General features: G+C 57.1%; 1 protein-coding gene across 1 annotated transcript in view; it reads left to right on the top strand.

Moving 5' to 3' along the window:
* MYT1L (myelin transcription factor 1 like) overlaps nucleotides 1-14,064 on the top strand; it is a 149,619-nt gene that overhangs the window by 85,822 nt on the left and 49,733 nt on the right. The window contains exons 10-13 of the mRNA XM_036262841.1: nucleotides 579-669; nucleotides 2,329-2,436; nucleotides 5,997-6,208; nucleotides 12,794-13,035. Coding sequence (XP_036118734.1) covers nucleotides 579-669; nucleotides 2,329-2,436; nucleotides 5,997-6,208; nucleotides 12,794-13,035 — 653 coding nt within the window. The remainder of the gene's footprint in view (nucleotides 1-578; nucleotides 670-2,328; nucleotides 2,437-5,996; nucleotides 6,209-12,793; nucleotides 13,036-14,064) is intronic.

Raw genomic sequence — 14,064 nt, 5'->3', positions numbered from 1 at the left:
CCTGCCTGCGCCTGAGGGGTGAGGCCGTGTTCCTGACAGCCACTAGCGGCTTCTGGCCCCACGGTGACCTGGTGCATGTCCTGCTCACTGGCCTCACCGGCTCGGGCACAGCAGTCGCTATGCCAGCTCACTGCATCTGAAGAATGATCAAGTACTTAGCTCCTGGATGGAAAATCATTTCCTAATTCATTTTATTTAAAAACACATTGTGGGGTTCTCTTCCCCCATGGCTACCATGCCTTCGTAATACCGTGCGTTTCTGACACATAGGCGGTTGACATTGTCCAATCTGCATGCTCTCCAGGGCAAGCAGAGTCAGTCAGTGTGGAGACAGATGGGCCGCCCCAGAACGATCTCGTCCTCACGTCCCGACCTCCAGCCCACACAGTGCACCCTCTTTGCATGCCAGACCGAGGCAGCCTCCCTCTTCCTACATGTGCTGTCCTGACCATGCCCATCATGGATGTCTGTGGGGCTGTGCTGTGCACGCCCCCTTTGTTACAGTGACTGCGTCCTCTGTACCTGGGCCATTTCAGTGTTTTAATGCCACGCTGTTTTCTCTGCCTCTCCTTGTCAAGTTCTTGCCATGCATGAGAATGTTCTCAAGTGTCCTACTCCGGGCTGCACAGGGCGAGGGCATGTAAATAGCAACAGGAACTCTCACCGCAGGTAAGCACAGCGCACCGGTCCTGCCCACAGGTGGGCCCCTGGGAGGGCACGGTCTCCTTCGCGCCCCCAACGCCCTGCTCCAGAGCAGGGAGCCTGCATCCCCAGGCATGGTGGGTCGGCTGCTCGGCCGTTCATGTGTCGGCCGCCGTGTCGTGACGGGATGACAGCCCTCACTGGGAGGTGTCATCCTGGTAGAACATCTAAGATGGAACCATGACCACTTGCAGCAAGTGGAAGGAACACAGGGAAGCTCCCTTGCCCTCCAGGTCAGCAGGGGCCACGGCACATGGCACACAGGGTGGGCCGTGGGACACGGGGAGACTGCACAGTGTGTGATGGGGCTGGGCTGCCCCTGCTCTGCTGAAACCCTGTCATCGCTGTGGACACCAGCAGTGCGAGCAGATGTCAGGGGAGCTGTGGGTGACCGTGTGCCCGGTGTATAGAATTTCCCTGGCTGCTGTTCCGATGGGCTCGGAATCGTACCTTTCCTCTGACAGATTCCAGTTCTCTCTTCCCCTTATTCTCCCCTTGCTAAGTTGCATTCAGTTCAATCAGACACTTCTTGCAGTAGCCAAAAGTGGCTCTGCTACAGTGTGTCCGACAGCCTACATTTCAGCTCCACACACTCATGGGAGCTCACATGAGGCTGTGTCCGAGTGGGAGGACTGCTGCGAGTGTCCCTTTAACACCTGTTTCCTGACTGAAACATTGGGTGGCATGTGTTAAATTGATGAGCCAAATTACAACCCTGCCACCCCCAGCCCTTCTGAGTTTCCTGGGCTTGTGCTGCAGCAGAAAGCAGTGCTGGGTGGCCAGGGTCGTGCTGAGCTGCTGAGCACGACTCGACGCCACGCTGTAGTACCAGGTCCTTTGTCAAACCCTCGCTGACCCACGCGCCCACAGAGTGAGATCCACGCGTGGCTGTACTTCGTGGGCGTGAGCAGAGTCCCACACACAGCAGGCACCATGGTTTCATGAGGGACGGGCTCGAACAGGAGAGCCAGTCTGGCTTTGCCCCTCAGCATCCAGTTCCAAAACAGTTTTCAGCAGCCCGCGCGTTGTCCTGCTTCCTCTCCGTCTCTCCAGGGGAGGGCCAGCCCTCGCTGTGGCAGCGGTGCTCACGGGACTGCCAGACCTCCGCTCCTGGTGGCAGCCGTGGCCCTGCCCTGCTCGGACCTCTCAGACACAGCCTGCCCGGCGGTTACCCCCAGAGCTTGCAGACACCCCAGAGGGGAGCCTGCCCGGCGGTTACCCCCCAGAGCTCGCAGACACCCCAGAGGGGAGCCTGCCCGGCGGTTACCCCCCAGAGCTCGCAGACACCCCAGAGGGGAGCCTGCCCGGCGGTTACCCCCCCGAGCTCGCAGACACCCCAGAGGGGAGCCTGTGTCGAAAACCGTGACTGGATCATGGTCGGGGCTGTCCCAGGATTTGGCTCAGTGTCACTGGGAAGGGAGAGTGCACATTGCACTCAGGGCCGGTTAGCGGCACTGTCTGCCGCAGATGAGGGAACACACCATTCACACCCCTGACGTCAGGGAAGCCCACGCAGTTTGGGAGGTCACCCCCACCCCTGCTTGGGTGTCATGGTGCTGACGGGGGGTGGCTGGTTGCTGTGTGTGGAGCTGTCTGGGGGACAACTGACCCTTTCTGTGCTTGCAGCCTCTCGGGATGCCCCATCGCTGCAGCGGAGAAGCTGGCCAAGGCCCAAGAGAAACACCAGAGCTGCGACGTGTCCAAGTCCAGCCAGGCCTCAGACCGCGTGCTAAGGTACCCAGCTCAGAGTGTCCCATTTCGTGAGCTCCGTCTGCAGGCAGCCCCCACCCAGGCTCAGGACGTGCAGGAGGCGATGGTCATACCCAGGGCAGGAGTGAAGTGAAGGAGCGCTGTGCTGGGAGTGAGACCCAGGCCACCCTCACCCCACACGGGCCCTGTGAGGGCGGGAGGTGACTTCGCCTCCCTGGGTCTCAGTGACTGATTGTAAGTTTTTAAATGAGGAAAGTGGATGGACTGCTTCTGACAGTGCATGACTGTGGAGGCTAGACAGTAGAGAAGCTTTACCAAGGGGTGAGATGCCCAGAGGCAGTTCATCTCCAGTTGGTTGAGAAGCCACAGCCCCAGCCTGCAGGGCGGTGGTCGCGTTTCTGATGCGTGATCATGGAGGCTTCTGTGTGGGGCCTCGGAGCTGCTTCTCCTGTCCTCAGACTGACCTGCCCCTGAAACCTCATCACCAGGTGATAAACCAGGAAAGACCTCAGACAGCATCAGGTTCAACCCACTGTTTTCTAAGTTTAGAAAAGAGGACGGGGAGGAAGAAACCCACACTGTCCTAACCTACAGTCAGCTCTCACTCTGGCCCGTGAGCACTGTGCTGACCATTGTGCGGTCTGCCCCCTTCGTGCCCAGCATGCCCGAGGCGGGAATGCCAACAGGTTTAGGGCCAACGTGTGTTGGTGAGGAGGCCAGAGTGAGGCTGTAGCTCTGAGCCAGTTAGGGGCCCTGCTCTTAATGTTAAAGAGAGAAACAAGCCCCCCACGCACGCACGCACACACACGCACACACACACACGCACACACACACACACACGCACACACACACGCACACACACGCATGCACACGCGCGCGCACACGCACGCGCACACACGCATGCACACACGCACACGCACGCACACATACGCACACACGCACGCATGCACACGCACGCACGCACACGCACGCACGCACACATACGCACACACGCACACATGCACACACACACGCATGCACACACACGCACGCACGCACACGCACACACACGCACAGTCTCACCCCTGCCGACTGTTCTTCGGGACACATCCCTGGGACAGCCGCAGGCAAGGACACGACCCCCCTTGTGGTTCTGCTGTGGCTTGTGCACAGCTCGCCGAGCAGATCCCACCAGAGCCCTTCCACTCCTCTGTCCCTCGACAGAAAAGAAAATCTCTGCAGAAAGTGAGAGATATTTAAACAGAAAACGACAAGAAAAGCCATCTGTGACCCTAGCATTCAGAGATATTCCTCAGTCAGGCTTGGTGTGCATTCTTCTAGATGGCTCTGTGTGGGGGTGCTACCCGTCGAACCTGTCACTGTCATCTCACAGAAAGTAAGACTGACAAGTAAGTGATGAGACCTCCCTGAGAGCCCGACCCCAGCTCACTGTTAGTTGTGGCAGCATGAGACCCCCTGAAACCCTGGGGCTGTGCATCTGAGACGAGACGCTGTTAACCGAGGGAGACTGAGGAGAAGCAGAAGGAGATTGAGGTGAGGGCTTCCCTGAAACCCCTTCGCCTGCTTGGCCAGCCTCCAGAGAGCTGGGAGCACCCCATTCCACCCCTTCCTGGAAGCCCACCCGGCAGCCAGTCCCTCCTGTCAGCACCAACCTCGTCCTAGCACAAAGCTCCGGTGGCAGCTTGAGACAGACAAGAGCCTCCATGGTGGCACACGTCGCCACACCCAGACCCACGAGCCCGAGACAACAGCATTCACACTGTTTCCGTGGTGTCTTAGCTGCCGTCCCCACTTTGGGCAGACACAGTGGAGAAGCACATTAAATGACAAAAAGCAAGACCGGAGGCAACAATTGTGCATCTGACAGGCAGTGTCCTCAGGCCGTGGGTGTGGGAAGGTCAGGTGCAACACAGGAGGGCCCAGGGCAGCCAGGCTGGGGGCCTGGCTCTCGGAGGACAGCTGGCACCAGGCTGGTGCGCGGGCTCATCTCCAGCCCCCCGCCCCTCCCCATGCTCACCCCAGGCACTGGAGTCGCAGCTGTGAACAAGGCTGGGACCTGGGCCGCCGTCCTTCTGTCTGTCTCCACGCAGGGTGTTCACTCGATGGAGGAAGGACAGAGACAGGAAGGAGGGAAAAAGAACTTGAACCTACAATCATTTCACTGTTTACGATTTTTATAAGTCTTTAAGTAAATACTCCAACAGGAATTTAAGACTGGAGCAAGTTTGTCCACCCTGTCCAAATTTTTTAGCTTCTCCGCAACACCCTGGCTCAGCCCGCCCTGCCTCCATTCTGCCTCCGAGGAGGCCTCCTTGCCGAGGCCTGTGCCCGGTAGGCCTAGGGTCACGCCCTCCCCAGCCCACCCTCTGGCATTGCTCACTAGAGGGACGGACTGACTCCCAGTCTGGCCCCCAGCACAGTCCCCTATGACTCCCCAAAGACATTCCTCATCTTCCAGCTCCGTTGTTCCTTTTTCTGCAATGCTTTTGCCACCCAGGTCTCGCCCTTGGTGATTCTGTACAGCAAGCTCTAACTTCTCCATCGGAGTGGAGCTGAATCTTGCAGCTGGGTGTGGCCTCTTGCTCAGACCCCAACAGCACCTGGGCTCCTGAGGTGGTGTCACACACGCACACTCACAAATGAGACCATGGCCCATGAGGGCTTGAGACAAAGCCGGGCTATCCATCTGCACGGCCATGCTGCTCAGATAGCACAAGGGCACCTGGGCGCCACTGTTCTGCGGACCTGACAAGGAAAGGAGCTGAGTTCACAAAGTCTGAGGAAGTGCCTGGGTGTCTTGGTGAATAAAAGTGACGTGAGGTGAACTTGAGTGAAGGGTACTCTCTGTAAGTGATACACTATTTCCAAAAAGAGCTTAAAATCCACCTATGAGATAGATAGATAGTTGCACGCACACACACACACAGAAAACCAAGTGGGGTCTTAAATAATGATAATTAGAAAAATGAGTGACTCCTAGTAAAAGTATTGAAAGTGTGTGCTAATATTTATCAAAATATATTGCTGCATGTGTTGTTTACTGTCCAGATGTGTAAACTTATGTCTAGGTTTGCTTCAGCCCACATCCCTATTGAGTATTTCTTCCTTTCCTCTCGTGTTCAGAGGAAGTCATCTTCTTAGCTCCCTTCAGTTGAGTGTGGTCCTCGCTCTGTGCAGGAGAGAATGCGTGGACTTGGATTCTTGTGTCCTCACACCTGTCTCTTCACCAAACCCACCAGGACCCCAAAGAGAAAGAAAGGGGGAGGGGGTACATAGTTTAGTTTTGTTCTTTTTTTCCCCAAATATGAGCCGTTTATTAGCCGGTCGGAGTCTGATTCTGAACACCCCTGTGACAGGGTCTTCGGAATCAGCCTAGCTTCGTTCTTTTTATGCTACGTTGGCCGCCGGCAGCCAGCTGAGGAGGTGCTGTGTTACCTTGGTGCCTCGGTCTGTTCTCGGGGAGCAGGACAGTGGTCAGCGCAGGTTGTGAGTCCTGGCAGCTGAGAAGCATGCTGTCGTTCCCGAGCCCAGCCTCTCCCGGCCACGAGGAAGCCAGCTGTCCATTGTTTCTTGTTTGCTTACAGGCCAATGTGCTTTGTAAAGCAGCTCGAGATCCCTCACTACGGCTACAGAAACAACGTCCCCACGACCACGCCGCGCTCCAACCTGGCCAAGGAGCTGGAGAAATATTCCAAGACTTCGTTTGAATACAACAGTTACGACAGCCATACTTACGGCAAGCGGGCCATAGCTCCCAAGGTGCAAACCAGGGACATATCCCCCAAAGGATATGATGGTAGGAGGTGCACACTCTTATACATGAGAGTCACGCTTGCCGTTAATAATGTTGTTGTTGTGTATATCCATTTCCGACAAACCGGTCGAGCATGTGGTCACTGCTGGGCACCAGAGAACAGCACACCAGCGCGTGGGCTCCCTTGCTTAAGGCCCGTGGTCCATGGGGTGGGGAAGAGGGACCTGCGGAGTGTGGACTGAGAGCCTGGTGCACCCGCTCCAGGCTGTCGCTAGGACTGTGTCCTCCCCTTTATCGATGTCCCTTCATAGCTGCCCAGCATAGGTGAGCCTGGACACTCAGCAGCAGCCGCCCAAGTCTCTGGCTGTTTGGAAAAGGTCTGCGTCCCTCCCACCCCCCACCCCTGCGTGCACACTAGAGGTGTCTGGGGGAGATCTAAAATTCTAATGCTCAGGCTGCACCCCACACCTGTCAAACCAGAACCCCAGGCGTTCCCTGTGTGGTGGCATGTTTAGGTCCCTGTGCTTCTGAGCAGCTGAGGGTGGACGACTGCTGCTGGTGTTGCCCGGCCCCTCCACAGGCACAGGTCCTGGGCTGTGCTCCCCCGGGAGCGGGCCCTGGGTGTGCCCCGCTGTGACATGACTGTCACTGGCATGACCACGTCGTCCACTAGTATACTAAGGCTGACAAAACACACTGCCTGCTTCCCAGGGACAGGACGGTGGCGTCCACCCACGGTGTTCAAGCCACTGCGGGTGTGACGAGGTCGCATTCCATCGTGGCCAGCAGTGGAACAGTCGAGGGGAGACCAAGTTTCTTTGATTGTGTTGACTCGTCTAACCACGGTTCTGCTTTAAATCCCAGGGCATGTGGACTTAGTTGGCAGGTTTTATGGATTGAGGTGTGGGTTGCATAACCTTTGATGATTTAAAAGGCTTAGCTTGGTGTTCTGTAGCAGAGTCAAGGAGAGGGGTTTTTAAACATGTCCGAGCTCCTCTCTGAAAAGATATTTAATTAGAATCACAGCACACAGAAAACTCATTTAAATTGAGTGGTTGGTGAGCTCTGAACCTTTATAATTCAAGACAAGCAGCTTGCACCTTTCTCTAAGTTACGTGAATCATTCTTGGCCTTAGTAACAATTAGTTTGGGTAGTGAATAGAATGTAATGTTTCTTTGATATATCAAAATATTGATTATCCTTGCGTATATCAATTCTTAATATGTAGGAGCAAGATATAAATGGGAAAAGGAAGTGGCTTATAGCATAACAAAAAATAATCATTTTTGTTGTGTTTATTTTGTAATGATAATTTGCCAGTTTCAGGTTTTGTTATAATTTTACTCATTTGATTGCAAATGAAGGGTCAGAGGAGACTGCACTCACATAGTGAGGCTCTGTGGTGGCACCAGCTGTGCAGTGTCCGCTGAGCACGGCGCCCGCTGTTCGTCCTTGCGCGTTTCTGCTGCTGCTCCGCGTGGCCTGACTCCTCCCCTCGCTGTCGGGCGGGGCTGCGAGAGGCCGTGCCGAGTGGACCAGACCTCGAGTCTCCTTGGGTGTGCTCTCCGCCCTTGCCCTGGCTCTCCGTGTGGGGCGCGTTGGTCTCCCTGGTGTCAGTTCCCAGCGTGGAGTGGAGGTGACGGCATCTGCCCTGCTGGGAAGGCTAGTGCACAAACCCATGTTAGTGGTTGGCATTCATCCTCACCTGCCCAGAAAAGTCCCTGTTGTCAGAAGCTTGGGCAGAGCCATGCCCTTCAGCTGACCCACAAGAAAACAAGAACAGAACAAAAACTTCAATATTAGGTCCTTAAGAAACTAAGAGAAAAGAAAAGGCACCCTTTCAGCACTAAATGTTTACCAAAAAGAGCATCGATGACCCCATTTGTCTTCCACTACTCCCCTGACAGGTTGCTAATGCATCGAGGAAGGAGCCCTCGAAGGAAGGGGTGGATTGGGCTGGCTCCGACGGGTGGGCTCAGAGCCACCCTCTCCTGGTCATCAGGGAGACGCCCCAGGGTGACTGTGGTCCACACTCACCTTCCAAATGTCCCCCGAGACTTGCTTAGGTGCACAAGGAGTTCGGCCATTGGTCCTTTAAAAAGAGAGTGCTATGCGCCTGTAGTGGGGGTAGGGTATGTCTACAGCCCTGCTCCCACTGTGCTCGGGAGCAGGGCTGTAGACATGGAGCTGGCCTAGAGAGAGGACCTTCTCCCCCTGGTCTGCCTGTCCCCCCTAGACTCCACCCACTGTGACCGAAACACTCAGCACGTGGGCATCCTCCTGCGTTCTCCAGACATGCACCAGCTGCTGTCTGTCTGTCCATCTGCCTGTCCATCCATCTGTCCATTCATAAATCACATCTACCCGTTGTCTGTCCATACCTTCATCTGTCTGTCCATCTGCTCTTTCCCTCTTGACCACAAGTTTCGAGGAAGAGAAGAATAGAGAGAAGGGGTGAGAGGCTCATGCGCAGTGCGGCGAGGAGGCCCTTCACCTGCAGCTTCAGCACGAGCTCAGTCTAGGTGCATGTGTGGGATGTGGCCGTGAGTCTCAGCGGACATGACGAGAAGTCAGGAAACCTGTGGGTCAGTGGGCTGCCAGTGGGCCGGGTGCTGCACTCGAAACTCGGGAGAGGAGGGGGCGAGCCAGGGATGATCGTGCAGATGGTGAGGACGTGGACGTGGAAATCCATGGGCAGGACACGCCGACGGAGGGAAGGGTGAGGATGGGCAGAGCTTCCACGGGTGGGTCCGGTCCTGCCCTGGCCTTGAGCGCTGGCCGCATCCCCTCCCAGACCCCTGCACGCTGCCTGTGTGGCGCTGAGGATGGCTCCGCGTTGTTAGGTACTTGAGGAAGAGGGAAAGAAGACGACGCTGTGACGTGCGGATGACGTGAGAGTCTGTCTCAGTATCCACCTCACCCCTGCCCTCCCTCAGTGCCAGCTGAGCGGCTGTGCAGAGGCCGGGGCTCCTGAGGCCCCTGGGCTGGGCCCTGGCACCTGTGTCGCCACCCGGATGGGCTCTCTTCAGGACCCCCCTTTGTCATCCCCACCTTCTCAGCTCTCCTGACCTCAGAACTTTATGATTATCTTTGAACTTCCTTGTCTTTGTCACTGAAACCTGGTGCCCTGTGAGTGCGCCCTTCCTGCCGGCCTTCTCCCTGTCCCTGGTCCTGGTCTCATCTAACTGCCTCTGGCAGCCTCTCCCGCACTGCGCTCCCTCCTGTCCCGGCCCCATTAGTCCTCTGTGGCTGGGCCTTCCCACCCCGCACACCCTTGCCTCCTGCCAGCCTCTCCCTGGAAGGTGCCTCCTGTTTACCTGACCAGGTGCTCATCCACAGCTGACACCTGCTCTCAGTGTGCCCTTGTCAGGCTCTGACAGACCCCAGCCTGCATCCGCAGCCCTCCTGGAGGCGGGGCACACCGTGCCCCATACAGCGCCTGGTCGCCTCCTCATGGGCAGCAGCAGGCCGGCAGGCAGAAGGTAGCTGTGCAGGAGCACAGAGAGGAAGCTGAGAACCTGCCCTCATGGATAGGGAGCCCTTTGCGTGGATAGCTTGGGCGCAGAGATGCCCTGACAGGAGGTCTCGGGGAAACGCCTTTTCCATTTAGGGTGATGCGTCCGTCCTGGGCTCACCTGTGAGGGCACAGATGGGAGCCTGCATGCGGACGGGCAGTGCGTGAAGCCGGGCAGCAGGGCCTGAGGGCTGTGGTCCTGCCTGTGGGTGCACCCTTGAGGCACATCAAGGACTGAGTCCCTTTTGGTCTGGTTTTCATGGAGATCCACAATGTGAGCACACAGGCATTCACTCCCTGCCTGAAAACGTGGACACGTGAGAAAGTGGACGTGTCTCGGAGAACAGAACACGCTCAGTGAAACTCATCCGAGTGGAGCAGGTAGTGAGAGTCCTGGTGGGAGGTGCTATGCTTCGCTTTGTTTTATTGATCGTATTTATTTAGTAGAAATTCCATGCTTGTCCTCCTCCTGCGAGAGTGGGCCAGCTGTCTGTGGGGTTGTTCCTCAGTGTGGTGTAGGACCCGGCGCATTGTGGACGTGGTGGCACAAAGGCACGGCCCTGTCTGCAATCCCAGGGACACGCTGCCCTGGAAGGACATGAACAAGTTCCTGTCCGCTGACCAACTGGAAACCCATGTGATTGAAAATAGCTTTGTTTGCCAGAAGAAAAACCCAGTCGTTTTATTGTGATTCAGGTGCTCCCATCTGACAAGGTGGGGCTCCCTGGGTGCAAAAGAATGGCCTGGGCCAGGCGCACCCCCGTCTCTGCAGTGCCCTGGGGTCAGCACAGTGTGGTTGCAGGTGACTGGCTAGGGCTTTGTAAATGCACAGGTAATTATTAGAACCCACGGCCTGCATCACCTGGAAGATTTGTAGTATAGAAACTCCTATTTTCATTTGGAACAAAACAAAACAGAAAGGTCTAGGACACTTGGTGGAAGGACACGTCAGCTGTCCTGGTCGCTTACCCTGCAGCGTCTACGCTCGCTACGTCCAAGCCCCGCCCCCGGGCACAGTCCAGAGTCGTCTGAATTGAAGCGTTCGCGGAAGGAGACACCCTGTACCAAGTTGGCTGCGATTAGTGGCATAGACACAGGTTGTCCTGCCTACTTTTGGAAATTGGATACTGCTCATTTTTAAACAAAACCGCCATTTTTCTTATTTATTTTGACCACACTTTTTCCTGAGCCAGTGACCAGCCCTCATTAGGGGAAAAAATCCCTTATAAGTATTATTTTACTTCTCCCAGAATGTTTTTGTTTGTTTTCCTAAAAATGTGTGATTGATGTAAAACCACAAACTTGTGTTCCTACCAGAGTGTCTTGGCTGTGAGCTGGCACTGCTGTCTCCGGGTGCTTTATGGCAGGTCTCTGGGCGGCCTCCCGAGGGTGGCCTCTGTGGGATCTCTCTGGATGGCTCCCTCAGCCCTGGCCCTCTGGGCTCGGACCCGAGCCCCGCTGCTCCCGGTGCCCCGGAGCTGAGAGGAGGCGCGTTCGCAGGGGAGGCCTCATGGTCTGGCACCCCAGGAGCCAGGGTCTGGTGCTCATGGCTGACCTGGTCAGGTGGGCAGAATAGAAGTCACTTGCCTGCAAGCTGCTCATGCTCGGTAGGCAGGAGTGTGGAACTGACCCCTGGTCCACGCAAGGGAACCTGGTTCTGACGGCCGCCAGCTTGTGCAGTGGCTTTGTGGCTTTGTCAGGGGCTGCGACAAGGTCGAGTGGCTGGCCGCATCCCTGCATGGCCGGGTGGGAACAGTGAGCCTTGTCCACAGTGTCAGGAAGACCCCAGCTTCAGTGCACAGTCGGAAGTTTCCCCTGAGGAAAGCTCGGTTCCTTTTGTTTGTATCTGAAAAGAGGCTTTGGTGTCGGCTTGGTGGGGGCTGCTCTGTTTGTCCAGTTGTGTTTGGGGAAAGCACTGTGCAGCTCGTTCTCCGGGAGTACTCGAGGTGCAGCCCCACAGTGACAATTTGGGGACAACTGTGAGAATGGTCAGGCCACGGCTCCCTCCCTGCTGTCAGCGGGAATGCAGACGGGTTGCCCTTTGGGCCTGGCGCCTTAGCACAGCAGAACCCTGTGTGAGCACCCCCATCACATGTCCTGCTGCACCTGGTGCCCACACAGGGGAGCCTGGGACTCTGTGGAAAGCAGGTTCAAGAGACGCGTGTACTCCATAACAGGGGGGCTCTCTGGGGGAGGGTCGGGACACTATGAGGGAGGTGTGTTCTGGGGTCTGACGCCAAGTCCAGGTTCACCTTTGAGGAGCCCTCCCTGCCAGGCCCCAGGGTGAGAAATCTGACCCTGTGACTTCAGTGAGCCTGGCACTGATAATGGGCCACCCTCATAGACCACGCATCAGACGCTCCCACCACACCCTGAAGGAGGTGCAAGCAGCTCTAAGGGCCGTCCTTGTCCCCAAGGGCCTGTCTGGCTGGGAGGGAGGTGGCTGCGGAGAGAGGTCCTGAGTGAGGCTCTGTGCCAGAGACGGGAGGCCGTCTGTGTGCAGAGGGTGTGTCTGTGCATCCCTGCACGGCCATGCGGTTGTGTGCATGTTTGTCTCAGGCGCACCCACATACCCCGTCCACAGGATGCGAGTCTCCCCTCAGCCGCCACCCTTCCACCTACGTGGCTCTTTGTTAGGATCAAAGGACGAGGCTTTCCCTGAGGAAAGGGGTGTCCCAGTCCATTGTCTGGTCTGCACACCCAGCCCGAACGCCACTTCTCAAAGCACAGGTCCCCGTAGGCCTGACAGGTGGCCCAGGCACAGGACAGGGAGCCCCATTGGCCACCACAGCCCTCCTGGTGGGAGGGCCCTTGCAGGGATGCTGCCTCCTGGGCCTCAGCCAGGCTGGGCTGCCCAGGCCCTGCCAATGTCTGGTGAGGCCCGAGCAGGCGGGGGGTGCCTCGGGAGGCTCGGCTGTGTGCTGCCCAGCCCTGCTCACTCGCCACGTGCTCAGTGCCCCGGGAGGCAGCCGGGGGCTTTCTCCTTGGCAGTCCGCAGGCGGCCCACGCCCTCCGTGCAATGTGTGTCTACGCGCAGGGCTGGCGGGAGGTGCGGGTGGCAGGGCGCCGTGGCCCGGCGGGTACCCGAGTCACCCTGCCCGTGTCTCCCCAGCGAAGCGGCACTGCAAGGACGCCAGCCCCAGCAGCAGCACCGCCAGCAGCTATGCGCCCAGCAGCAGCAGCGGCCTGAGCTGTGGAGGCGGCAGCAGCGCCAGCAGCACCTGCAGCTTCGACTACACGCAAGACGTGGAGGCTGCCCACATGGCGGCCACCGCCATCCTCAACCTGTCCACGCGCTGCCGCGAGATGCCGCAGAGCCTGCCCGCCAAGCCACAGGATCTGTGCGTGGCACGGGTACGCCACCTGGGGGCACGGGGGAGGTGGGCCCTCTTGCTGAGCATCCTCTCTCGATGAGCAGCCCTGCCCTGTGGAGCAGGGCTTGATGGTTGGGACGTGGCCCAGCCTCTGAGGCTGCTCCGTGTCAACGATGTAGATCCACTTGAGATCCACCCATTCTGTGAACAAAAGGCACAGGGGACCTAAAGCAGCTCGTGCCTCGAACTTTCAGTTCAAGGTTGTCAGATAAGGGGCGAGACGGTCCTTACCCTGCTCCCAACAGGCCACCCAGAACTGGGGAGCAAGGAAGTGCCAGTCCGATTCCACAGGGACCAGTCGTGCAGCTCAGAAAGCCCAGGTCTTGTGGCGGTTTTGTAATTCTGGTTTTCTTGTCCACGACTCGCTGCTTGTGCCAGATCAGGAGAGCCAGTGAGGTGGCAGCAGGGCTGCCGGCAAGGCCCCAGGTGTCTCGGGCACGCATGCAGGCAGACACGTGTCCACTCCTCTCCAGGGACAAAGGTGTTTGTCCGTTTTCTACCGCTTCTGGGCCTGCCCCTGCCTCACACCTGACCGCAGTTGTTATAGAGGAGAGTGATGTGTATGAAGGGAGAGAGGTCAGTAATTTCATGTTCTGCAAATGCATTTTTCTATTAAGATTTTGGGGAGGGATCAGGGCATGCCATTTCCATGGTGACCAGGCTGCTAAATGCGAGGCTGCCACGGAACAAAGGGAAGAGCATGACCCCTTCCAGTGTTTTCCACTTTATTAAAATTAAACTCAGACTGAGAGAATTAGTCCAACATTATGAAGGCTGAATTAGTCTGGGAGCTTGAAATCAGGAGCACACCTTGACAGAAATTGTTGAGGCAGAATAATACTCTATAATTCATCAAGGTAACAGCCCGGAGGATGGGGTTTTATTCTGAGCGCCTTCCCTCTGCTGTTTCATCCGTGGAGAGAGCGGCCGACATCTGAGCAGGCAGCAGGCTGCACCGGCTCTGTGCACACCCCGTGCAGCGCTCAGGGCGGGGGCGCTTCCTCCCCGC

Source organism: Molossus molossus, unplaced genomic scaffold (genome assembly GCF_014108415.1).
Source record: "Molossus molossus isolate mMolMol1 unplaced genomic scaffold, mMolMol1.p scaffold_m16_p_15, whole genome shotgun sequence".
NCBI classification, from domain to species: domain Eukaryota; kingdom Metazoa; phylum Chordata; class Mammalia; order Chiroptera; family Molossidae; genus Molossus; species Molossus molossus.
The sequence above is the reverse complement of the archived record's forward strand: the minus strand, read 5'-3'. Positions and strand labels throughout refer to the sequence as shown.